This window comes from Oncorhynchus nerka, linkage group LG23 (genome assembly GCF_034236695.1).
Source record: "Oncorhynchus nerka isolate Pitt River linkage group LG23, Oner_Uvic_2.0, whole genome shotgun sequence".
Lineage (NCBI taxonomy): Eukaryota > Metazoa > Chordata > Actinopteri > Salmoniformes > Salmonidae > Oncorhynchus > Oncorhynchus nerka.
The window spans coordinates 30,353,627-30,380,964 of NC_088418.1; the positions used below are offsets into that span (position 1 = coordinate 30,353,627).

At 42.5% G+C, this 27,338-nt stretch overlaps 1 protein-coding gene across 1 annotated transcript in view; it reads left to right on the top strand.

Moving 5' to 3' along the window:
• The first annotated feature begins 998 nt into the window (after positions 1 to 998).
• Positions 999 to 27,338, top strand: part of ngfrb (nerve growth factor receptor b) — a 70,779-nt gene continuing 44,439 nt past the window's right edge. The window contains exons 1-3 of the mRNA XM_029629680.2: positions 999 to 1,403; positions 8,674 to 8,815; positions 20,097 to 20,459. Of these exons, the coding sequence (XP_029485540.1) occupies positions 1,368 to 1,403; positions 8,674 to 8,815; positions 20,097 to 20,459 (541 nt within the window). The 5' untranslated portion in view covers positions 999 to 1,367. The remainder of the gene's footprint in view (positions 1,404 to 8,673; positions 8,816 to 20,096; positions 20,460 to 27,338) is intronic.

Here is a 27,338-nt window from a genome sequence, read left to right on the forward strand (position 1 = left end):
CAATTTGTGGTTAATTCGCAGTAGCACACAGGTAATACACATTAGCTAACACAAACCGCACTGGCAAATATTCTGAGCTGGAATGATGTTGAATGAAACAATTGTTGGTAAATATACAGATGTGTAATAGAATGTCTTACTTTGTACCTGGCACATCTGGTTTCTGTGCTCAAAGGCATGGCTATGGTAAGGTCACGTGGTCAAATAATGCACAAAATACATTATTGATGCTCTGACCAGCACATGAGCTGAAATACTTCTTACCTGTGCTGTATGCACCTGTCTTCTTGTAGGTAAGCCTACGATGATGTTGGCAATGCCTTACTCACAAAGAACTTGTGTATTTAATACCTTGGAACGTGTTTTAAATCACTTCAATAATTGACCTGTGCACCATGGCACGTGAGTATTTAACCTATGTTGCCCTCTAGTGGATGTCTTTATCAGACAGTAATTTACAGGAGGCTAAATGGAGACTATACCTGTCAAAAAAAGAAGGCTAGACCACGTTTATTAGGTCTCCTTTCATTAGGCAAGACACAAGTGCCTGTTATAACATCAATAACAAAGGTACGAAAGGCGATACATAATGTCACAATTGGTATGCCTACACTACAGTAGTCTATAACCGTAGTATGTCAATTCCACTGTGATAAAGTTGTATCTGCACTGAATGACCTAAACTTTAATTTGTTACGCAATTGGCAATAGTGATTTGGCATAGACTATTTGGGAAAATTTAGTCACAAGCCTGTAATTATTTACTTATGGGCGGTAATCTAATCAGACAATAAAAATGCAAATAGCCGCATTTGCAGAGATGCCACGGGGCCGCTGGAAGGTACAAGAAAAAGAAAAAGAAAAAAGGCGGTGAAAAGTCCCAGGTTTGTTGTTTTGTAAAAGCAAAAAAAACAGAACATGTATGTTGGAGTGGTGGGCGTGCCCTTAGTCCATAAAACAAGCACAGCTGTCATATGAGAAGCTGCACTGAAGCGAGAATATACTTCCTATCAGTTGTACATCTCTCTGTTCCGCGCTGTGGGCTGTTCTCTCGCAAGTGCGCCGGGACTGCCCCGCAACATAGGCTACTGCATGAGTAAATCTCTGCAGGTTGCTTGCTGAGGATAATTATTATACAGTGACTCCAATACATGGACTGACTCAGTTATTTTACTTCGGAAACATAAGAGAATTGGAGCCGGACGAGACGTATGAGGATAAAATAGAGACGTATATTTTTATGCATGGGCATTATGTGTACTTTACCCGCGAAATAAATGATGTTCTTATTTTTTAGTGCTTTTCTCGTCAGTCCGTTGACCTATTGGAAAAACACATACATTTCGAAGAAGTGACGGGGATTCAGAATGCGTACTCTGTTCTTAACAGTTCTACTCGGAGCGGTAGGTGTCAATATACTTCTATAACATTCACCTTGTGTTTTTGCATGGTCCATTTTTTATTAAGTTGTTTGAACTACCTCGTGCATATTCACGGCACTGTACGTGCGACAACACTGTCACTTGCGCATCCAGGTAGGACGGTGTAGCCTAGGCTAGAGTGCCAGTAGAGTGCCAGGCTAGAGTGCCAGGCTAGAGTGCCAGGCTTCTTTGGTGAAGTAATTTCATCTTGTAGTACATGTTAAAGTTTCTGTTCATTCATACACTTTAACATGCACTACGTGAGTCTATCTCATTCATAGACTCTTTCATCCAATACTCTGGAAATAACCTCATTCACTCTGTCAAACTCACCCTATCGTCCTATTGTTCGCCTATTTGGAGACAACCCTCTTCGCAGATCCACCACGCACGTAAAGTAACCATTTAACATGATATCAACGTAATTATGAAGTGTATTCGGATCAGGGTCTATCAATTGACCATATTGAGCAGGGACTATCAATTGACCATACGTAAAATGTATGCACGCATGACTTTCGCTTTGGATTAAAGCGTCTGCTAAATGGCATATATTATAGCCTATACACAGTTTCATCCTGCATATTTATTTTCCCGTTCCATTTATGCACAACGTATAGCTGCGAACCTTGGAAACAACATCCGTCTCGATTACATTATAGACACTCAAATAAGTATGTTAGGTTACATTTGGTATGGTTGCGTACGACAGATGGTTACTTAATGGTGGGGTGGACGGATGGACATGTAACGCAACACGTCTAGCAACCCGAAGGTTGTGAGTTTGAATCTCTTCACGGACAACTTCAGCATTTTATCTAATTAGCAACTTTTCATCTACTTACTACTTTTTTTTGTTTTTGTTTACTTTGCAACTAAACTCAGCAATAAAAGAAACGTCCTCTCACTGTCAACTACATTTATTTTCAGCAAACTTAACATGTGTAAATATTTGTATGAACATAACAAGATTCAACAACTGAGACATAAACTGAACAAGTTCCACAGACATGTGACAAAAATAAATTGAATAATGTCTCCCTGAACAAAGGGGGGGAGGGGGTCAAAATCCAAAGTAACAGTCAGTATTTGGTGTGGCCACCAGCTGCATTAAGTACTGCAGTGCATCTCCTCGTGGACTGCACCAGATTTGCCAGTTCTTGCTGTGAGATGTTACCCAACTCTTCCACCAAGGCACCTGCAAGTTCCCGGAAATTTCTGGGGGGAATGGCCCTAGCCCTCACCCTCCGATCCAACAGGTCCCAGACGTGCTCAATGGGATTGAGATCCAGGCTCTTCGCTGGTCATGGCAGAACACTGACATTCCTGTCTTGTAGGAAATCACACACAGAACAAGCAGTATGGCTGGTGGCATTGTCATGCTGGAGTGTCATGTCAGGATGAGCCTGCAGGAAAGGTACCACATGAGGGAGGAGGATGTCTTCCCTGTAACGCACGGCGTTGAGATTGACTGCAATGACAACAAGCTCAGACCGATGATGCTGTGACACACCTCCCCAGACCATGATGGACCCTCCACCTCCAAATCGATCCCGCTCCAGAGTACAGGCCTCAGTGTAACACTCATTCCTTCGATGATAAACGCGAATCCGACCATCACCCCTGGTGAGACAAAGCTGCGACTCGTCAGTGAAGAGCACTTTTTGCCAGTCCTGTCTGGGCCAGGCGACGTTGTTGCCGGTGATATCTGGTGAGGACCTGCCTTACAACAGGTCTACAAGCCCTCAGTACAGCCTCTCTCAGCCTATTGCGGACAGTCTGAGCACTGATGAAGGGATTGTGCATTCCTGGTGTAACTCAGGCAGTTGTTGAGGCCATCCTGTACCTATCCCGCAGGTGTGATGTTCGGATGTACCGATCCTGTGCAGGTGTTGTTATATGTGGTCTGCCACTGCGAGGACGTTCAGCTGTCCATCCTGTCTCCCTGTAGCGCTGTCTTAGGCGTCTCAAAGTACGGACATTGTCATTTTTTGCCCTGGCCAGATCTGCAGTCCTCATGCCTCCTTGCAGCGTGCATAAGGCACGTGCATGCAGATGAGCAGGGACCCTGGGCATCTTTATTTTGTGGTTTTTCAGAGTCAGTAGAAAGGCCTCTTTAGTGTCCTAAGTTTTCATAACTGTGACCTTAATTGCCTACCGTCTGTAAGCTGTTAGTGTATTAACAACCTTTCCATAGGTGCATGTTCATTAATTGTTTATGCTTCATTGAACAAGAATGGGGAAAAATGTTTAAACTCTTTACAATGAAGATCTGTGAAGTTATTTGGATTTTTACTAATTTTCTTTGAAAGACAGGGTCCTGAAAAAGGTATGTTTATTTTTTGCTGAGTTTACTTAGCATGTTAGCTAACCCTTCCCCTATTCTTAACCCTAACCTTAACCCTTTTAGCTAACCTAGCTCACGTTAGCCAGCTAGCTAATGTTAGCCACAACAAATTTGAATTATTTGTAACATATAATACGTATTGCAAATTCGTAACATATTGTACGAATTGCAATTTGTAACATATCATACGAATTGTATACTGAACAAAAATCTAAACGCAACATGCAACAATTTCAAACACTTTACTGAGTTACAGTTCATATAAGGAAATCAGTCAATTGAAATAAATAAATTAGGCCCTAATCTATGGATTTCACATGACTGGGCAGGGGTGCAGCTATGGGTGGGCCTGGGAGGGCATAGGCCGACTCACTTGGCAGCCAGGCTCACCCTATTGGGAGCCAGGCCCAGCCAATCAGAATTAGTTATTTTCCCCACAAAAGGGCTATATTACAGACAGAAAACTGCACATTTTAAAGTGGCCTTTTATTGTCCCCAGCCCAAGGTGCACATATATAATGATCATGCTGTTCAATCAGCTTCTTGATATGCCATACCTGTCAGGTGGATGGAATATCTTGACAAAGGAGAAATGCTCACTAACAGAAATGTAAACAAATTTGTGCACCAAATTTGCTAGAAATATTTGGGTGTACGGAAATTCTGGGATTTTTATTTCAGTTCATGAAACATGGGACCAACACTTAACATGTTGCATTTATATTTTTGTTCAGTGTAATTCATAACATATCATACGAATTGGATGATGGACAGCCACGAATGAATACAAACAATACGAAACATAGCGTATCATACTAAATGAAGGGAGACAGCTTTACATATTACTATGTTACGTTTACCCCTGAGTTCAGGTTGGTGGAGGATACACATGCACTGGCCTGCACGCACACACAATGCACAAACTGTGTGTACCAGTCGACACTGGACAGAAATTAGTGATGGAGTGCCTGTTCCAGGTTTAGTTTGGTCAAATAACATTTATTCACAAAATAACTGTAGCCGAAAGAGTAGAGAGTAAAACCTGGTCTCAGAGCATTTAGTATTATCCGAGACACTCCATTCAGAATGATATGTTACATTTCGTATGGTATGTATCAGTTTGTGGATGTCCATCACCCATTTCGTATGATATGTTACAAATTACAATTAGTATTAAATGTTACGAATTTGAAAAACGTACAATATGTTATGACTTTTCAATTGTAAAATATGTTACGAATTTGCGAAACGTATGATATGTTGCAAATTCTAGCTAGATTGGCTAGGTGCCAAAAAATTGGCTAGGTGGCTAATATTAGCTAGCTGGCTAACATTCGCTAGGCTTGGGGTTAGGTTTAAGTTTAGGAGTTAGTTAAAAGGTTAAGGTTTGGGTTAGGGGAAGGATTAGCTAAGAAAAAGGTTAAGTTAGGGTTAGGGGAAAGGTTAGGGGTTAGGGTTAAGATTGGGTTTAGGAGTTAGGGGTTAAAGTTAGGGTTAGGGAAGTGTTAGCTAACATGCCAAGTAGTTGCAAATTAGCTTAAATGTAGTAAGTAGTTGCAAAGTTGCTAAATAGCTAAAATGCTAAAGTAGTCCGTGATGAGATTCAAATACAACAGTTGGATTGTTTGCCTGACCAACCACCCTCCTTTAGTGTGTGCCTTAATAACCATACCAAAATTAACATCATACTCATTTGAGTGTCCTGGATGTTACGTTTAGTCTTTGAGACCAGACTGCCTCCACTGCTGCCTCGTCGCATGCAATACTGATATGAGTTTAAGTCCCCTTCACTCCTCTTTTCCTCTCTCTTTTGTTCCCTTTCTCATTTAGAGAGGATGATTCAGCATCGGTTATCCCAAATGGCACCCTATTCCTTACATTGTGCAATACTTTTGATCAGAACCCCCTAAGTCTCTGGCCAAATGTAGTGCACCATATAGGGAATAGGGGGCCATTTGGGACACAGCCCATACATTTGTCATATTACCGACACTGACATGCCCAAACCGCTCCCAAAACTAAGAAATGATTTACCTGACATTTAAAAGCACTTGTCTTTGTTGTCGTTATTTGATAAAGGCTCAGAGAGTAGCTACCTTTAAATTAAAGCCAGCTTTACCAGAATAGCTACTGTTGTCCTAGTAGTAGATGTAGTCAATGTCTAATGGCTTAACAGCTGTTGACAGGCTGAGGTTGAAAGGTTAAGTGCATCCAAGTGAAAATGTACTCAAATAGTAGCTTGGTGGAACGTTCAAGTTTTGTTCCCTAAAAAATAATTTGATGTGTGTGTGTGTTTGTGTGTGGTTGGCAGACTTGTGTGGGCATCAGTGTACGTGTGTGTGCATACTGTATGCGTGTGTTCGTTTGTGCGTGTGTGTGAGAGAGAGAGGGATAGAGAACAGCCTCGAGTTCCACACTTTCCGTTCCAAGCCTTGTGATCAACCTGTGCTCTTGACTCTCCAGGGATAACTGACTTGATAAAAAAAAAACACAACAATAAACGATAAACTAATGGAACTATATGCCAAGTCAAGCAATGACTCACTTGTGTCATGAACCAGGTATCCTTTAGCATTTTCTAATTGCTAATAGCTAATTTTCCACCAATCCAACTGAGCGCACAATTACTTTGTGTGACTTTCTGTAGTTTTTGGCCATTGAAACATGTTGTACTACACCCATTCCTGAGGCTATATGAAATCTTGAATCAGAAGAAGCAACTGCTGCTTCCCAAATGACACCCTATACCCTATAGTGGTCAAAAGTAGCACGTGCCATATGAGACACAGCTAAGTAGATTGAGCAGGTTAACATTTTTTCATCTTAAATCTTGTTCTCGAGGCAGTTTTACAGAGTGGTCACTAGCTGGCACAGCCACAAAATCAGATTTTAAACCTAACCCAAACCCTAACCTGAACCTTAACCACACTGCTGACAATAATGCCTTACCCTAACCTTAAATTTAGACCATGAAGCACATTTTTGATTTCATAAATGTTTACAATATAGCCAATTCTGGCCTTGCAGCTGACCTATCTAAGAGGAAATTGCTCAGTGACAATAAACGTGAACTGTGAACATTTTTGGCAAGTCCAATTGTGGTTTCTATACATACCGGTAATATGACTACCTTCAACTACAGGCCAACAAGTAAACTAAAACATTTGCATTGCAAAACATGCTCAAATAGCATATCACGCAAAAATAAAACCTGTTATCAATGTAAGTAATATATTTTTCAATACCCCGCTATAGAATGTTGAGCAAAACTCAAGAAACTGTCAATTGTTCCAAAGTAATCTGTCCGTCAACTCAAGTGTTACCACATCACAGTGGACTTGAGCTCTGAGGGTTTAAATGGGACTAGCGGTGGATGGGGCACGGAATGGAATGGTCAAGGGACTGAAGGAGAGGGGTAGGAGGAGAGGAGGAGGAGCAAGGGAGAGGGGAAGAGTGTGAAACGGACAACCTTTTTCCTGAAGGGAGAATGCATTGGGTATGTAAATTGGTGTGGATACACACACACAATGTCACTGACGAGAGCTGCTCTAAAAAGACAGAAAATGTCCCCTCAGTCGTGGTGTGTGTGTGTGTGTCCACACACACATTGGTTCAAATAGCATATCATGAAAAAAATGAAACCAGTTATCAATGTAAGTAACTCAAAAACCCCGAGGGGACATTTGCTGTCTTTTTAGAGCAGCTCTCTTGTCAGTGACATTCCACACCTGAGTACGTTGGATTTCCATCGACAGCATCACTCTGCGTACCATGCATACCCCAGTATAGTTTAGGATGAAGTTTCCCATATACACTGATCCTGCGTCAGTTCTACATTGTCCCACTAATGCTGAAAGTTCGTATTGGGGGAGGAGAAAGGGAAACTTCACTCCAGAGGACCCAGAATCCTCTCTACTCCTGTTTTAACATTGCATAAAGTTGCTCACACATGAGTTTGTTCATTCTATTTTAGCAATAATAATAATTTTAAATAGCCTATAATACTTTCCATACAGAATCCCACTTCTGACACCAGTATACAGCATTCATAGAATCAGCTCAAACAAATGGAGACAGTACTCTCCCTCCAATTGTGGTCCGTGGTTTGAAACCAATTTCTTTGAGGGAAAAGCTAATTCCTAGGAACCATGCAAATGAAAAAAATGCTATTGCTACATGCTACCTTGCTTTCAAACCAAGGTGCACGGACAGTGAAGCAAGCTAAAAAGATTTCTTCAAAAAGTTAGCATTTCGGCTAATTCCTTGTATCGAAAGAGGAAGTACGGAACCATAACATGCTACCTTCATAAGGGCTAAAGAGAGAGCTCTCTTGTCAGCTCTCATTAGCATCACTGTCAAAACGCATTTTGCTTCTCTTTTTGAAGATTTACTTTGGAGATTAAGGGTCGTATGGAGTGTGTAGCATTTAAGGGACCAATTTTAGGAACATTGGGTTTAGTTTAAGAAGTGTAAGAAGTGCCCAGAGTATTCAACCTAACTAACACACACACAAACAACTCCCCCACACAGACACGCAGACACACACACACCCATGCACACACGCACACACACACACACACACACACACACACACACACACACACACACACACACACACACACACACACACACACACACACACACACACACACACACACACACACACACACACACACACACACACACACATTAACCACCAGTGCATTCCCTTGCCTTTGTGTGTGTTCTATAAGTGTTATAAATACACATTCATGGCTCTAGAGTCTACAGTGAGCTCTCATGTGTTCTCCCTTCATTTGTGTGTGTGTGCGTGTGTTTGGCCTTTCCATGTGTCTGTTGTTGTTGTTGTTCGTACCTAGTTTTTTGATCAAACATTCTCATCTGTGTCTTTCTGTTGATTGACAGGTCGGAGCTCTAGCCAATAAGGAGGCCTGTAGCTCAGGTAAATTCACCACCACTGGGGAGTGCTGCAAGCAGTGCCAGCCCGGGGAGGGAGTCATCAAGCCATGTCGAGCAACACAGACTGTCTGTGCCCCATGCCTCGACAGTGAGTACACACACACACACACACACACACACACGCACACGCACACGCACACATGCCTTGATAGTGATTTACAGATTACACCCCCTTCAGCCATAAATGTCTGGACATTCATTACATTGTGATGTGGTCACCTAAGGGTTATGACCTCCTCATAGCAATACCCCACTGTACTTATTGTCCATAGTACAGTACAGTACAGTTCAGTTCAGTACACACAGTACTGCTGTATTGGACATGAAGTAAGTCTTGGCCGGTATTCATAAAGCGAAGAGAAGAAGCTAAGTAGTGATGATCTAGGATCAGTTTAGCCTTTTAGATCATAATGAATACAATTATATGGACAGGGAGGACCTGATCCTAGATCAGCACTCCTCTGAGACATTTTATGAATAGTTGGCCCAGATGAACAGTGAGTTCTGTTATCACGGTTTCCCAACTTCCCAACAGTAATTATGCTGTACACTAGACCGAGTAAACACTTTTCTAGTCAAGACATACTTTTGAGTGAATACATACTGTACTTATGAGTGCCAAAGCAAGTGCCCTCTCCACGCGCCTTTGTTTGCCCTTGCTACAGGTGGCTATGTTGGTCCGCTAATACAGGAATAGTGAAGTCCCAAGTGCACTCCTCTTATGCACTACTTTTTTATTCATCAATATTTATTATTATTATTATTATTTATTTTTTAATTCAGGGGGTGCTGCAACACGCTCTGCACCCCTACTTCCCACAGCCATGACAGAAGAGTATGTACTACATTGTCTTTACCTGGATGCTAGATGCTAATTTTCACAAAAGAAAAACAATAACAAACGTGTCCTCCCCTTAACAAATAAGACCCCTTTTTCGGTCTTATGTTCCAACATTTTAAATTGTGTTTTTTTGACGTTGGATAAAAGTACAGAGTCAGAGCTTCAAAATGGTATATCGTACACTGCAACAACAAAAAAGCTAAGTTACTTTGAAAGTTGATCAACTTGTGACCCCACGTTTGAGAAATGGCCCTTGAAAAGTTGTGGTTTGGTTTTTACACCTCTTTGTTCCTACTCATTCAGCATCGTTCACACCCTCTTATGCATAGCCCCACCCATCTCTTTAAGGATTCAGATGTGCTAAACAAAGTGAGTAAGGTAGTGTAGTAAACAACCAAAGATTTCAAGGCGGCAAGTCGTGAAAGTAGTAGCTTTCCGTAAGAAAAACTCAAGGTAAAAGTACACTTTATCTAGTTATTGGCCTATATCCTAATCTGACTTTGGTGTAGGTCATGTTGTTCTTCACATTACTGCCTCTGGGAAACACACACTATATCAAATCAAAGTATATTTGTCAGATGCACAGGATCCAGAAAGTGTAAAACGGTACAGTGAAATAGTTACTTGCATAGTAGCAAAATCAAAAATAGAAAGTGTCAATATAAAAGTGTTAGGTTCTGAACAAACTCGAATGGACATCTGGGAAAAGCTCAAACCAAGTTGATTCAACTCAATGGGTGCTTGAGCTGCAAACACAACATACAAGTCACTCACATATTTATAGCTTACAACTAGGCGGAGTCATCTCCTTGCATGTCTAAGATAACTAATCCTTCTCTGGTGTTAGGCAGAGACACAGTAGGTTCCTCTTACTGGTATTATCATGGCCCTACCTAAGTCCCAGGACTCTCATGGGTGTGGAAATGTGTGTGTGAGATAGGACTATAATCAGATGGTCATCAGGGTGAGCCCCTATGGCCCACCTCCCCGCAGTGTCTTCTATCTTCAACTGCTGATCTTATCCCGAGTTGAGGTCCACATCTCTCATGGTCCGAGTTCCTCAGAAACTGGCCTTCCTTATCAGGAATTGTAGACTGTTGCCCTTTGCCTCTCTCCTTAGGACCATTAATATATTTCAACAGAATATGAACTTTCTGCACTTCCTCTCAGTAACTTTCAATACCCAGAGTTCCTACACACCATTTATTGACCCCAAACATATACAGTTGAAGTCGGAGGTTTACATACACCTTAGCCAAATGCATTTTCACAATTCCTGACATTTAATTCTTGTAAAAAAGTCCCTGTCTTAGGTCAGTTAGGATCACCACTTTATTTTAAGAATGTGAAATGTCAGAATAAGAGAGAATTATTTATTTCAGCTTTCATTTCTTTCATCACATTCCTAGTGGGCCAGAAGATGACATACATTCAATTAGTATTTGGTAGTATTCCCTTTAAATTGTTTACCTTGGGTCAAACATTTCGGGTAGCCTTTCACAAGCTTCACACAATAAGTTGGGTGAATTTTGACCCATTCGTCCTGACAGAGCTGGTGTAACTGAGTCAGGTTTGTAGGCCTCCTTGCTCGCACACGCTTTTTCAGTTCTACCCTCAAATTTTTTATGGGATTGAAGTCAGGGCTTTGTGATGGCCACTCCAATACTTCGACTTTGCTGTCCTTAAGCCATTTTGCCACAACTTTGGAAATTTGCTTGGGGTCATTGTTCATTTGGAAGACCCATTTGCGACCAAGCTTTAACTTCCAGACTGATGTCTTGAGATGCTGCTTCAATATATCCACATAATTTCCTCCTCATGATGCCATCTATTTTGTGAAGTGCACCAGTCCCTCCTCCAGCAAAGCACCCCCACAACATGATGCTGCCACCCCCGTGCTTCACGGATGGGATGGTGCTCTTTGGCTTGCAAGCCTCCCCCTTTTTCCTCCAAACATAACGATGGTCATTATGGCCAAACAGTTCTATTTTTGTATCATTAGACGAGAGGACATTTCTCCAAAAAGTACGATCTTTGTCTCCATGTGCAGTTGCAAACCCTAGTCTGGCTTTTTTTATGGCAGTTATGGAGCAGTGGATTCTTCATTGCTGAGCAGTCGATATAGGACTTGTTTTACTGTGGATATAGATACTTTTGTACCTGTTTCCTCCAGCATCTTCACACGGTCCTTTGATGTTGTTCTGGGATTGATTTGCACTTTTTGCACCAAAGTACGTTCATCTCTAGGAGACAGAACTCGTCTCCTTCCTGAGCGGTATGATGGCTGCGTGGTCCCATGGTGTTTATTCTTGCGTACTATTGTTTGTACAGATGAACGTGGTACCTTCAGTCATTTTGAAATTGCTGGATGAACCAGACTTGTGGAGGTCTTGGCAGATTTCTTTTGATTTTCCCTTGATGTCAAAGAGGCACTGAGTTCGTAGATAGTCCTTGAAATACATCCACAGGTACACCTCCAATTGACTCAAATGATGTCAATTAGCCTATCAGAAGCTTCTAAAGCCATGACATAATTTTCTGGAATTTTCCAAGCTGTTTAAAGGCACAGTCAAGTTAGTGTATGTACACTTCTGACCCACTGGAATTGTGATACAGTGAATTATAAGTGAAATAATCTGTCTGTAAACAATTGTTGGATTTTTTTTTGTGTGTCATGCACAAAGTAGATGTCCTAACCGACTTGCCAAAACTATAGTTTGTTAACAAGACATTTGTGGAGTGTTTGAAAAATGAGTTTTAATGACTCCAACCTAAGTGTAAACTTCCAACTACAACTGTACATTCCTTATACATGTAAATATATCAATACGTTTTAGTATGGCAACATGAATAGGTACATTTCAAGCTAGAATCCAACCGTGTCAATAAAAAAAAACAAGAACAAAAAGTGTCAATGCCAGTAGAGACAGAACAAAATCATGTACAGTATGTCAAAGAACAATGTCATTAACGATAGCAGTGGTGTGTGTGAGTCATGTGAATGCGCATAGAGGCAGTGTAGATAGTCCGGGTAACTGGAAACTCAGCCCCAGTGACGAACTGCGTCGTCTACACCCCGCATGAACCAGGGAATCTATATATTCAGGAAAGCCTGTTTCTTGCCCTTGACTTTGGCACAGGGCATATGATGTCCATGGCCTCTTCATCGCAAAACTCTCAGATCTTCAAATAAAATATATATGTTTTGGTGGGTGCTTGTACAAGCAGACCATCTCTGTGAGGAAGGGTGTCAGCATTGCGCCGCAGCTGAAACCTGCTCCCGGCTGAGTCAGAACGCTCATTGGCAACGACAACACCAAGCTCCAGGGCTTTGAGGCTGTAAAACATGAAAATAGGCAAAACAATAGACAAGACCTTATAACCTTGCATAACATCAATGTACCTCTTAAGTTTAGATAATAAGACGTGCTGTTTGTGCTTAACAAGTTGATGGGCCATGTAATCATCTGGCAAAGTGGAACCCGGGTCTGCCACTCGGGAGGCCAACACTCTGCTTCTAACCCATCACTGAGTAATACATATAATAATATATGTCCTCCAAAATGTATGATAAATGACTTCATCCAATTCGTATGCTATTGTACGAACAGGTAAGATGTATGATACTATAAGTTATCTAATTCATATGATAATGTACGATCACTATTAAATTCATAACGTAATGTAATGGAGGGTGTCAATTTAAATACCAAATCCTACGAATTGCCCTGAGACCAGGTTGGCATGATAGGAAAATAATAGGCCAATAAAAGAAAAAATAGTTTGAGACTGTTACTTAGTTTGAGCCTGGTCCCAGATCTGTTTGTGCTATCATGCTTATCACTCATTGTCTTGCCAAACATGCCAGCAGAACTGGGACCAGACTAGTTTCTTGGATCAGAAGCTCCAAAATGAGAATGTTCTACATCTACTAAAACGACGGACCCGTCTCCCATGTAGGATGAGCCCATATTTAACTTCTTCCCCTGACTTATTGCGTGTCAGACTTGTTCGAGGTCAGGAGGTCCTAGTTGAGTTTGGGGCTGCGTTACAAATGCCCTGGTTATGGGCCAGTTCCTGTCGGGTTCCCAGAGTCCTATCTGGCCGTATTTGTGTGTGAATCCCATGGCTGGTCTGGGCCATCCTGTCAAGTCAGCACTACTCTTTCCAGTGTGTGTGAGTGTGTGCATGTCTCTGTCTGTGTCTCTGTCTGTATCTCTGTCTGTGTGTGAGCCAGAGAGATATACTGTAGAATCCACAGGGCAGACAGACACACAGACAGGGTCATAAGAGTGTTTTTAGGTTTTAAGGATGAGGAGGACAGGATTGGTCTGCACTTTGTAATTTATTCATGGGTAGTTTCTGGGAAATTATGTACATCTATTTCTGTAAGACCATAATGCAACTCATGACATGAGTTAGGTTACTTTAAGTGGTCATGTTGCTTCTCAGAGAAATAATATCAGGGTTGCGTCCCAAATGGGCCCTGGTCAAAAGTAGTTCTCTATATAGGGAATAGGGTGCCATTTGGGATGCAGAGGTGAGTGCTTCTCTGATTCTACTTTTCAAATTCCTTTTTTGGTAATATAAACACATGCTATAGACTTTAAAGGATTTCAGGGCTTTCCACACATTTGTTTTTGATTCCAAGAACAAGGTATTTCGTTAAGGAAAATATCTTAATTTTGGGGAGTTTGTTGCTTTCTGGTCTGGTTGCATACGAAGTAAAACATTTATTTTGTTTAAGTGTGTTGTGCCTGTCTTGCCTGGACTTGAAAGGCATTGAGTCGCAAAGACCCAAATTCATCACGGGACTACACAAGTTTAGTGACTCATACAGAAAACGTAAAAAGAAGATAAATAATGTGATGCCTGTCAGATGAATGATTAAATCACATGACTGATTGAAGCTTATCGCATTAGTACATTTTGCTTCAATTTAAAACTCAATTCAAACCATATTTGTTTATATTCACATAATATTGAACTTGAATCAGACATAATTACAACAGGTTTCAGACTTTACTGTGAAATGCTTAATTACGAGCCTTTTCCAAACAATGCAGAGTTAAAAAGTAAGAAAAATGTGTTAAACATTTAAAAGGTAATAGTAACACAAATCATATATATTTATATAGACTATATACAAGGAGTACCGGTACCGGTAGACATACAGTAATGTATGTATAGATACATATGAGTATTAAACTACTATTTCATATGGCCAAAACTTTATGCAAGGGGAATGGAGCAAATTGTTCTATCTAAGCCCTAACACACCTCATCCAACTTAATCAACTTAATTATCAAGTTGAATAAGATATATTGCTGGGCTTCAACCAAAATGATTGGGAAATACTACTGATTGTGGGCTCTGAAGCAGCACTTCATTCATCACTTTAAAGCCATTTGCTCCTCCACTTGTCAATCACATCCAACTCAAAGCATTCCATTTCCTGGAACACATTTTCTTGCCCCATCTCTAGGGAGGAACTCACCCCCAAAGGCATGTACTGATCTAGGATCTGTTTTCCTGACCCCCAAGCTTAACCTTCACCATAATCAGCCCAGAGAAAGCAAACTGGCCCCAGAACAGGTGTGCTTTCCTTGAAAAAAACGAACCTGACCTCACCATTCCTCTGGTCCAGAGATGCTGAACCGCTAACCTGATTAACAGCTTCCAGCTTCCAATCAAACTGACAGGCCCAATATACCACACCCTGTAAGTTGTTTTCCTCCCTTTTCTTGACCCCTGCCTTGCTCTTGCCCTCTTTGTCTTTCTTACCACCATCACCTTAACCTTTAAACAGTAGTTCAACTCCTATGCCGGTTGGTTGTTTAACCTCTACAGGATCGGTAGAGCTAACATGCGCTAATGTGATTAGCATGAGGTTGTAAGTAACAAGAACATTTCCCAGGACATAGACATATCTGATATGGGCATGAAGCTTAAATTCTTGTTAATCGAACTGCACTTGCCAATTTACAGTAGCTATTACAGTGAAATAATAACATGCTATTGTTTGAGGAGAGTGCACAGTTATGAACTTGAAAATGTATTAATAAGCCATTTAGGCACGTTTGGGCAGACTTGATGCAACATTTTGAACAGAAATACAATGGTTCATTGGATCAGCTTAAACTTTGCACATACACTTCTGCCATCTAGCGGCCAAAATCTAAATTGTGCCTAAAATGGATTAATACATTGTGGCTTTTCTCTTGCATTTCAAAAAAGATTTTTTTTAAATCATGTTTTTTTTCTTTGTATTATCTTTTACCAGATCTAATGTGTTATATTCTCCTACATTCATTTCACATTTCCACAAACTTCAAAGTGTTTCTTTTCAAATGGTATTGAGAATCTGCATATCCTTATTTCAGGATTTGGGTTTGTCATTTTAGGTGAAAATTGAAGAAAAAAAGGTTTATTAAGAGGTTTAAAGGCCTGTCTCATCCATGTTAATGATCGCATATACGCATATACGCATGACAATGTTGTGCTCTTTCGGCCATAGACAAAAAAATATGGACGAAGCTATCCATGACGTCACCCCATTGTTTCTTATGAGAATGCTCAGTGGGGCATTTGATAATCAGGAAGTGTCATTTCAACGTGTCGCCATCTTGCTACATGGAGGAGTTTTTGGAAACATTGCATGCGCAGTTTGAGCTACTCTAGGAAGTGATGTTGCAGGCTAGCTCAGTGCTGCCCACTCTCATGGAGTATCTCAAGTTGAAGACCAACCGAGCTACTGCAGGCTTCCATTAGCAACTAAATTATTACATTTACATTTACATTTAAGTCATTTAGCAGACGCTCTTATCCAGAGCGACTTACAAATTATCCTTATAATTTTGTCTGTGTGATTTTAAAGTCATCGGTTCCAGGACATACATCTGGTGAAATATAAGTAAAAATTGGTACCATAATTGGGTTACAATTTTTTTTATATATCAACAAATATTGACAATGAAGATCACCATTTTCCCATTCACAATAAGCAATGCCTGCAGTACCACGATCGGCTTTCAACTTGAACTCCTCAATGCAAGGGGGCAGTCGTTCTCCCCTGCTTTAGGCCACCAGACTGCTGTGTCAGTTTACAGTGCAAGACAGACTCAGTGGTTACTTGAGAAGAAAAACTTAACAACAGCCACACACCATTTTGTCTTGGAACGTGGAACTGATCAGGGCTGATCCGGGCCAACTGAAACCTGAGTTCTTGGGAGTGGATAGATAGACAACACAAGATAAAACAAAGCTAACCCAGCTGTGTGAGAACTTCAAGAAGAGACATCTCGCCAAGCGAAAAACCTGTCAGACTCACACAAGTATGCACGCAGATACACAGGCACGCACGCACGCAAGCACACGCACACGCGCACGCACACACACACACACACACACACACACACACACACACACACACACACACACACACACACACACACACACACACATAACTAAACATTGGGTTTAAGAAGTGTAAGAAGCACCCAGAGTATTCAACCTAACTAACACACACACAAACAACTCACCAACACAGACACACAGACACACACACCCATACACACATGCCTGACACAGACACACGCACACACACACACACACACACACACACACACACACACACACACACACACACACGTCAGCTCTATGAGAAAAATACAGATCTCATCCAGTGAAAAACACTCCATCCTAACACACATGCTCATCTATTGCCGGCTGGCCAAAGTCGGAGACCTTTTATGGGAGTTCAAAACAAAAGAATGCATTGAATGCTAGCTTCAGGCTAATGTACCGCTTTTATATTATCATAATGCTGAGCCAGGCAAAGACAGCCTATACTCCCTCCACTCCACCTCAGCTGCAGGCTAGCTTTATTAATGTATTGACTACTTGAATTATTGATGTGTGGCATTATGATAATGCATTTGAGAGCACTGATGGGGCAGGGGGTGGCAGAGGGGCTGAGTGGACACATATCTGACACACAGGCAGGCACACATATACACACACACTGGCATGCACCAACACAATCCAAATAGATGCCAAATTTGGCCTCCATTCCCATATACCCAAGCATTATCTTAACAGTCCATTAGGTACAGTGCCGTGCAAATGTATTCTGACCCCTTGGATTTATTCTTTTCCTGTGTTGAAAAGTGGGATTCAAATGGATTGAATTATCTTGTTTTGTCAACAATATACACAATACTCTGTAATGTCAATGTGGATTTTTTAGAAGATTTATTTAAAAAAATTCTATAACTAAAATACAGTAGAAGTATTCAGCCCATTTGTTTAGGCAAGCCTAAATTAGTTCAGGAGTAAACCTTGGCTTCACAAATCACATAAACAGTTACATGGACTCTGTGTGAAATAATAGGGATTGACATTATGTTTAATTGACTAATCTTCACTCTGTCCCCAAATTCGACTACAAAGACTAGGGAGCTTTTCGAGAGCCTCGTAACAAAGAGGACTGATTAGTAGATGGGTGACAATAGCAAATCAGACATTACATATCTCTTTAGGCATGGTTTAGTTAATAATTATGCTTTGCATTCTGTATTAAACCACCCAGACACCTCAAAGACACAGTTGCCTTTCTGAATTGACATGCAGCACAGGAATGAAACTGCTCAGGGATGTTACCATAAGGTCATTTTAAGGTGATTTTAAAGCAGCTACAGAGTTCAATGGCTGTGATGGGAGAGAACTGAGAATGGATCAACAACATTGTAGTGACTCCACAAGAATGACTTCAATTACAGAGTAAAAAGGAAAGGAATACACTTTTTGGGGCTATGTTTGGGGCAAATCGAACACGACACATCACTGAGTAACTGCCTCCTTATTTTCAAGCATGGTGGTGGCTGTATCATGGCATGGGTATTTTTGGGTATTTTTGGGTATTTTTAAGGATACAAATACTTGGGATAGGGATAAGCTAAGGCAAAATCCTAGAGCAAAACCTGTTTCAGACTTCTTTACACCAGACACTAGGAGATGACTTCACCTTTCGGCAGGACAATAAAATACATCACAGGGCCACGTCTACACCGGAGTTGCTTACCAAGAAGATGGTGAATGTTCTTAAGTGGCCAAGTTACAATTTTGACTTAAATCTGCTTGGAATACTATGGCAAGACTTGCTCACCAACATCCTAACAGAGCTTGAAGAATTTAAAAAATAGTAATCGGCAAATATTACACAATCCAGGTGTGCAAACCTTTTAGAGATTTACCCAAGAATACTCACAGCTGTAATTGCTGCCAAAGGTGTTTCTAACATGTATAGACTCGGGGAGCCGAATACTTATGCAACAACTATTTATATATATATATATGGCAGACACTTTATGACCTCAACGCTTTATCGGGATAGGTTCTCTTTCTCCAAAAATGATGTATTTTTTATGTTTATGCAAAATAACAAAGTTAGTATGTCCAGTGTCACCTCCCGACTCTTTTCCTTTGGGCTTCTGCAGTACACAGTATGTCCTGGTTGGTGTGCCAATGGCGCAGAAAGAAAACACTTGATATGCCATGGGACATTGAGCATACAGACCACAGCACAACTGTCCTTGCACTACACTACACCCCAACACACAACTGTGCTGTACATCCTCATTCATTTTCAACATGCTCAAAACTTGCTATTTAGCCGAACGCAGACAGACACACACTCAAGAAGAACAAGAACATCACGGCGGCTCTGACAAATAGGTCCGTTGCATAATTTAGTGTGTTTCCGAGTTTTCTCTCCAGTCCAACTACAGCTAAACACGCAATATTGATGGATACCTTTGAAATAATATGGATTCATACAACTTTCTGAATAGACCTCACACATGTCAAAAATAAAACATTCTTAATATCACAGGTGAAAATGTTTATTTTTATTTTTTATTCAGACATTTTTGTTGAGAAGATCCTTTCCCCAAGTGGCTTACATCGCCTTTGCTAACACTTATTCCCATTCATGCAGCTGAATATCTACCCACTTGAGTAACATAGGAGGAATTGCCTCAAGGGCATAGCACCTGGGAATTGAACTATTGACCTTTGGGTCACCAGTAAGATGGATTTCTAAGAACATGCATAATAGTCACCTCTGTCAGACTACAAGACATCTCGGGTTTATTCATGTTCAAAGAAGGTCTTGGGGTTGAAATGTGTTTTTCTTATTGATTGTATTCACGTGACAAAATGAGGGGGGTGGTAGTAGGACGTGACATATCAAATGGATGACGTAGTACACAATTGTGCAATTTTCAGGGACCGGTTTTGGCTCATGAGCACTACTTTCAAAACTACTGGCTGAAATTACTATACAAAACCTCTGGAGCATCACTAGCTTTCCCTACATTCCCAGGTTTTCCAGAAATCCCAGTTGGAAGATTCTCGGAATAAGTAAGAAAACTGGAATCCACCGACAAGGATTTCTGGAAAACCTGGGAAATTTGCCAGAATATTGCAACCCTATTTAATCATATTATTTTCTCCATTTTCTCCAAGGTGAGACGTTTGCGGAGAACTTAAGCCACACCGAGACGTGCCAGCCGTGCACCCGCTGCGTGGGCCTCCTCCGCATGCAGACGCCCTGCACCGACTCCAACGATGCCATCTGTGTTTGCGACTACGGCTACTACCTGAACGAGCTCTCCAGCCAGTGTCAGAGCTGCACCAAGTGCCCTGAGGGCCAGGGCATGCTGTACAGCTGTGAACACGACCGCGACACCGTGTGCGAGGAGTGCACCAGAGATACGTTCTCTGACCAAGAGAGTTCGCGGGAGCCCTGCCTGCCCTGCACCATCTGCGACGAGGACGACGAGCTGGAGATCCAGGCCTGCAACTCCATCAGTGACACCGTTTGCCAAGGTAGGAGAGACAGAGCTAATGTTACAGAGAGACTGAAAGCCAATGTTAATATAGCATGCGGAACTCTGGAAGCAAATAGAGCTAGTGTAAAAAAAAAAAAGGTTATTTAGGATCCATAAACCTCGAACACAGGCAGGAGGCAGACAGTCAGAGTTACAGTTCTTTAATATGTATTTCCTCTTTTCGTTTTGAAGGGGATTACAATAAATGAAAACATATAAATTTATTCTTAGTAGCCCGCTTTGGGTCCGTTCGGCAGTCGCGGTTGTCTCAGTCGTTGCATCTTGGTTCCGCTGGAGAGAGGGGAGAGCTGAGAGAGGGGAGAGCTGAGAGAGGGGAGAGCTGAGAGAGGGGAGAGCTGAGAGAGGGGAGAGCGGAGAGAGGGGAGAGCAGAGAGGGGAGAGCTGAGAGAGGGGAGAGCTGAGAGAGGGGAGAGCTGAGAGAGGGGAGAGCTGAGAGAGGGGAGAGCGGAGAGAGGGGAGAGCTGAGAGAGGGGAGAGCTGAGAGAGGGGAGAGCTGAGAGAGGGGAGAGCTGAAATCAGTAGCATAGTCGCAATGAAAAGGTAGCAGTACTTCAGTCACACAAGAGCTGCGGTTGACGTCGTTCAATCGCTTGGCTCTTTCCAAGCAGGGTCTCATTCGCTTCAGTAGCAGCTCCCCTCTCCCCAGGTAGTGTTGATGGTTTGATTGAGCCCTGTCATCTGCTCTGTAGCTGGTTTGCTGCAGTGTCGAATCCCCAGCACTGACTGAAGAGCTACCTTTATGCCAGTGGCAGCTTGTTAATGCTATGCTCATCATGTGTGTTGGGCAACTACTTGACTCGCTCATTCCCTCATTCACTTAACCAGACAAACACAACAAAAAGGCTTATCAATTTCAAACCAAATATGTGATATATGAATAAATAGTTTAGGCCTCTTTAAATAGTGATGACTGTAAAACAAACCACACATGTGGACTAAATAAATAAAGCACAAATCAGGAAAAGGGAGAAAACTAAACACACAAAGCCATGGCCCACATATGACTAGCTCACTCATCGAGTAGCTTGCAATGTCAAGGTAGGAGAGACGGAGAGCTAACACTACTGTATGTCAGCTACCTAATGTTACCGGGATGTATTGTAATATGGGGAGATCGGGAAGCAATTAGAGTTAGCTCACACACTGAGCGAGAGACCAAAACAGAGGCCACACGCAGGCAGGCGCAGGCACACACACACACGCACACGCGTGCGCACACACACACACACACACACACACACACACACACACACACACACACACACACACACACACACACACACACACACACACACACACACACACACACACACACACAGACCGTACATCGGTTCCTATCCAGCACATACTTTTCTTGACATTCAGAGATGAGTTGGAACCATTGTATTGTGTTGTCAATCAATGATACATATTGTATAAAGAACCACCACCAGTGCCAACCCTGCACTATATCAGCCCTATATGACTCTATCAGATAATATTTCTATCTCCCTCACCACAATATGGACATTGTTGGGCTAGAGATGTAACTACCACTCCATACTCGTCTCAATGTCCAGATAGACTCATCCCAAACAAAGACCACAAAGACCACCCTCTGTGTCTTCTGGGGCCACTTGAAAGGTCATGATCACTATTGGCTCTGAATTACTTTTATATAATTTTGCCCCGTGGCCATCGCAGTCCTCCGAACCTGGAATTCCCCATGATCAGCATCACCGCAGATTTCAATGTCTTCATGCTTCCTCCCTGGATTAAATCGATGCTTTATGTGAGCTTATTATAAAGGGAGTCTATTGAACAGTCATGGAAAGGCCTTTAGGGAGGCTGGTGGATGTGATGGCGTTATTTCGGTAGCGTACTGCAGACGGAAGGAGACCAGGACTAAAGGGAGTCTTTTGTGCTCTCCCATGATCCCTTTTGGTGCGACAGGCTCTTTGATGGCCCAAGAGGCATGCTGGGCTATTTGAGGGACCTACAGAAGATGAGTGAACCCTTTACACTTGTGGGAATTGGCCTGTATGTATAGTGCTAGATTAAAATGTGTCTTACAGAAGAAATACGAAAGCATATGCATAAGCATGGTAGCAATTGAAAGGGGATTATGGGAAAATGACTAGACTAAAGGTGAGGACACAATAGTTCATCTGACACAAGACTGAATCCAGACATTAGACGTTGGATTATATGTGCATTTTATATTGACTGTACTTTTCACCACATTTGAAATCTGAAAATTACTCTAGATAAATTCAGTAACATGATAAGAATATTCCTGGAAAATGTGGGGTAGGTGCAACAAAGGGTTTAAGTGAGAGGACTAACTGCTGTCTCCAAGTGGCCACGCCAAAGTGTGCGCACTTCTTAAGCCATTGCAATGCACTTTTATGGCTCTAACTACAAGGTGCTTTTTTGAGCTCTCCTAGCCGTGTCGTTGAGGAACTAGGGCAAGCACACTTGTTTTGTTTGGAACACAGCCCTGCATCCCCGCAATCACACAATTACTTTTGTTGTTTATCCAAATTACCCATTACAAATCGAAATCTGGGTCAGGTGGGCATCATTTGAAAGCGTGTTCTATTGCCAACAAGAATAGCTGAATTATAAAATATGATCTTAGTGTTAGGCTTTCACAGGCCAATTCAGAGAAACAGATTGAATTTTCACAATAGACAACCACAGGCTCATTCTGTTCAGAACAAACCAGGGAATGGAGCCATGTCATCTTGTAACTATACCTCAAACATAGTGATCATAAACGTTGGCAGTGTATACGACATGCGTTTTATTATATGAAAATGTGAAGTGCTCATTTAGACTCTCGGGTGTTTGCCTTGCTTGTAGGACATCAAAGCTGTGTTTATTATAATCCTCAACGTCTCACCTTTCAAAATACATAGAGTTCTGATTTACAGCAGTTCCCTCACTGAGACAGCAGAACATTTGCAAAAGCTTCCCGATTTGCTGGAGAAATGGGGGCAACTTCTTGTACTGTGCGGTGCTTAACTTCAGAACGGCTGTCAGTCAAAACCCATACAGCACTGTGAAACGCATGGTCTGAGCTCTGACGTCATTTATAGCATGACACTGCACAGCCACGCCGTTCCAATGTAGGTGCTTATCAATGCCTAAATCTGCTATTTAAAAAAAATATTATTCCTTTGAAATTGATATATAGTTATGCTTGAGTTTGCGTAAGAGGAAGCTATATCAGCATGTACAGTTGAATAATGTTACATTAACCTCGGGAGTCAGGAAGCAGGTGCAGAATGTAAGTTTAATAATGATAATTACAAATGAAGAAAACATGAGAAGCGTACAGAATGTGAATGAAAGCAATACTACCTAGTGACTGATTTCTACTGAGGGCTAAATAAAGGGAGAGAAATAAAGGAAATAATGATGTCCAAGTGTGCGTAATAATGGGGAGCAGGTGTGCGTAATGATGGTGGTTAGTAGAACGGCTACGTTGAGCAGGAGTAGGCGTGACAGTAAATGGCAGAATTTAGAGAATCTGTCAACAACAACCATAATAGTAGTAAAACCATCAGAAAGGGGGAGATCAGTGACGAAGTCTATGGACAGATGGGCCCAAGGCCGCTGAGGCATGGGAAGGGGAAGGAGTTAACCTGCTGGAGCGTGCCGGGGAGATTTGGTTTGAGCACATACGGAGCAGGCGTAGCGGGCGACCTCCCACGTCAAGGTGGGCCACCAGTACTTAGTGAAGAGAGATTGAATGATACAGGTAATATCTGGGTGTCCAGAGGCGAGGGTTGTGTGTTCCCAGGACAACAGCCGATTCCTTACCCCCGTAGGGATGTAGGTGCGCTCCGGAGGGCAGGTAGCAGGCGTATGTTCCCTCTGCAGAGCCTGGCAGATGTCCACGTCTACGTTCCAAAGCACGTGAGCAACGATTCGAGAGGGTGGAATGATGGGCGCACTCAGGATCGGTACCTCTCCCGAGTCATGGAGACGGAACAGGGCATCGGCTTTGATGTTCTTAGAACCTGGGCGATATGACAGTGTGAAGTTGAATCTAGTGAAGAAAAGGGCCCACCTTGCTTGGTGTGGGTTCAGCCGCCTTGCCATCCATATGTACTCCAGGTGGACGGTGAGATTGAGGAATGGCTCCTTGTCGCCCTCCAAGGAGCTCCTGGTAGCCGACGTCATAGTTCCTCTCTTCTTTAAGAAGTATGCACATGGTTTCAATTTCTGTGGGTTACCTTGGCGTGGGGACAGGATGGCTCCCATGCCGACTTCTGAGGCATCCACTTCCATCACGAAGGGCATCATGGTATCTGGGGTTTTTGGGCAACGGGGCGGAGGTGAAACACTTCTCCGCTTTATCATAAAGGCGGTTATCCAGGAGGCGTCTCAGGACTACTCAGACGTGGGCAACGTGATCCTCCAAGGTGGCCGAGTAGACCAGGATGTCGTCGATATACACGACCACCTGGGGCCCGATCATGTCCCGGACCACCTCGTTCGCGAATGCCTGAAACACTGACAGAGCATTGGCATAAGGCATCACCAAGTACACGTAGTGCCCAGACGTCGTGCTGAAGGTCGTGTTCCACTCACCCTCCTCCCGGATGTGGATCAGATTGTAGGCACTCTGCAGGTCCAGCTTCGTAAAAAAACTATTCGATGGCAGCCTGTACCAACGGGAGAGGGTAGCGGTACTTAGTGGTGATGGAATTGACCCCCATCATTCTTGGTCACGAAGAAGAAGCCTGCCGACGCAGGAAATGTGGATGAGTGGTCAAAACCCTGTTGGAGAGCCTCCTGGATGTACTCCTCCATGGCCTCGATCTCAGCCACCAACAGAGGGTAAACGCGGCTGTGCGATGGCGCAGGACATTCTAGCAGGTCGATGGTACAGTCCCAGAGGCAATGAGGAGGGAGACAGGTGGCTTGGGTCTTGAAGAACATCTCCCAGAGATCCTGGTAAACCTCCGGGTTGTCGGGCTCGAGGGCAACCACAGGACTCTCAACCGACGTGAAATATCAGGGCAAAGGAAAGCAGGTCCTCCGACATCCGGGTGCCCAATCTGTAATGTCCATCCTTAACCAGGAGAAGGTGGGGTCATGACGTTGGAGCCGCGGGAGGCCGAGGATGACACTGTGCACTGGTGCGGTGATGATGAGGAAGGGAAGGCTCTCCTGGTGTTTGGATCCCACGGTGAAGGTGAGTGGTGCTGTGACGTGTGTGATGATGCCTGATCCCACAGGTCGATTATCCAGGGAATGGACTGGAAGAGGCGAGCAGGTATGAGGAGATGTTCATGGAGGAGACGAGGGCCTGGTCGATGAAATTCCCCGCAGCACCAGAATCCCCTATAGAGGTAAAAACAAGACATGAGTAACAGCCAACCAGTGAAATGGAAACCAGGAACGGTTTGGTGGAAACCATATCTCCATTGGTTCAGGCTCTGCCTCAGGACGGCCAAAGGATGGAGGCGAGTGGCGAGGTGGGCTCAAACAAACACTCAATATTTGAAAGAAAATAAATACTCTGTGAACCCACTTCCTATATGAACATGATTTAGAGTCTGATGTAATTTTGCAGTCTGCAGACGGCTTATACAGTAGTGCACTTACCAGTAACATCTTAATCTAGATTTTCATTCCAGGCATGAAGTTTCACAGACCACTGTTTTGTGTTTCGTCCTCATCATCATATATTACTCTTGAATCTAACCTAATCATGTACTCTTACTATCTGATCTAATCGTTTTAAGGAGCACATGATTCATCATTACTTCTCAATCTGTATCCCTGCCAGATGTCCTCATCCATTAAGGACGTGGAGTGAGTTGATGCGGCCTTAAGGCTATAGAGTTGATGCAAGCCTTAAGGCTATATACTGCCAGAACCTAGTTAGCAGGGTGGAGAGAGAGAGAGACGTAGAGTGAGTGAGAGAAAGAGAGACCCGAGACAGCGAAAAAGAGAGAGAGAGCCAGAGAGAGAGAGAGAGAGAGAGAGAGAGAGAGAGAGAGTAGGAAGGGGAGACACTGCTTCTTGTTGTAACTCTAGCGGTGAGAGAGATCAGTGCATTTAAGAATGGAAGGCGTCAGGAAAGCCGTTGTGTCCGTCCATTGACATTTACACTGTATCCAATTCATTATTCTGTATGTCTTGCGAAGTATATTTTTGTCGGCCATTGGGATGATTCGGCATTCTAGCAGCTCATGAAAGTGGAGGGAGTTGAAAAAAGATCTGCGATGGTTGAGAAATGGTTGTGTTTACCTTAGTGCCGCCAATAGCTGCTGTGAAAATCCAATTTTCCCTCTCATTACCAAAGGGATTACTGTTAGTGTTATATCGGAGATTTGAGAAGGAATACTCTCACCAGTCCTCTGCTTAGAACACAATGATGATATTGTACCGTGCATTTCTTTTGGCCAGGGCCCAATGGGTGGCGTTTCCTGTGGGTCCTGCTTTTTGTTTCACATCCATGGGCTTATTAAACACTAAAGATGACAATGGCATTATTAGTAATATATTCTCTTTTGTTTTTAACAATGGCAACACTAGCTATTCTATCTTGGAATGTCAGAGGCCTAAACTGTCCTATCAAACGTTCCAGCTGCTTTGGTATCCTAGCAAGAAACCATGTTGATATAGCAATGCTCCAAGAAACACAGCTGCTTCCAAAAGGATTCGCATAGAAAGAAAAAAAAAAACATTTGCACAAACGGGCTGATTTTTTCATCAACCCCAGACAAAACTAAAAGGGGTGATCATAACGATACATAAATAAACTCAAAATGCACCTGTTGGGTAAAGGTGAAGACCAAGAATGCAAAGTCACTTTCTTTAAATGGAAAGAAAAATTGCCTTTATTTTTTTTTTT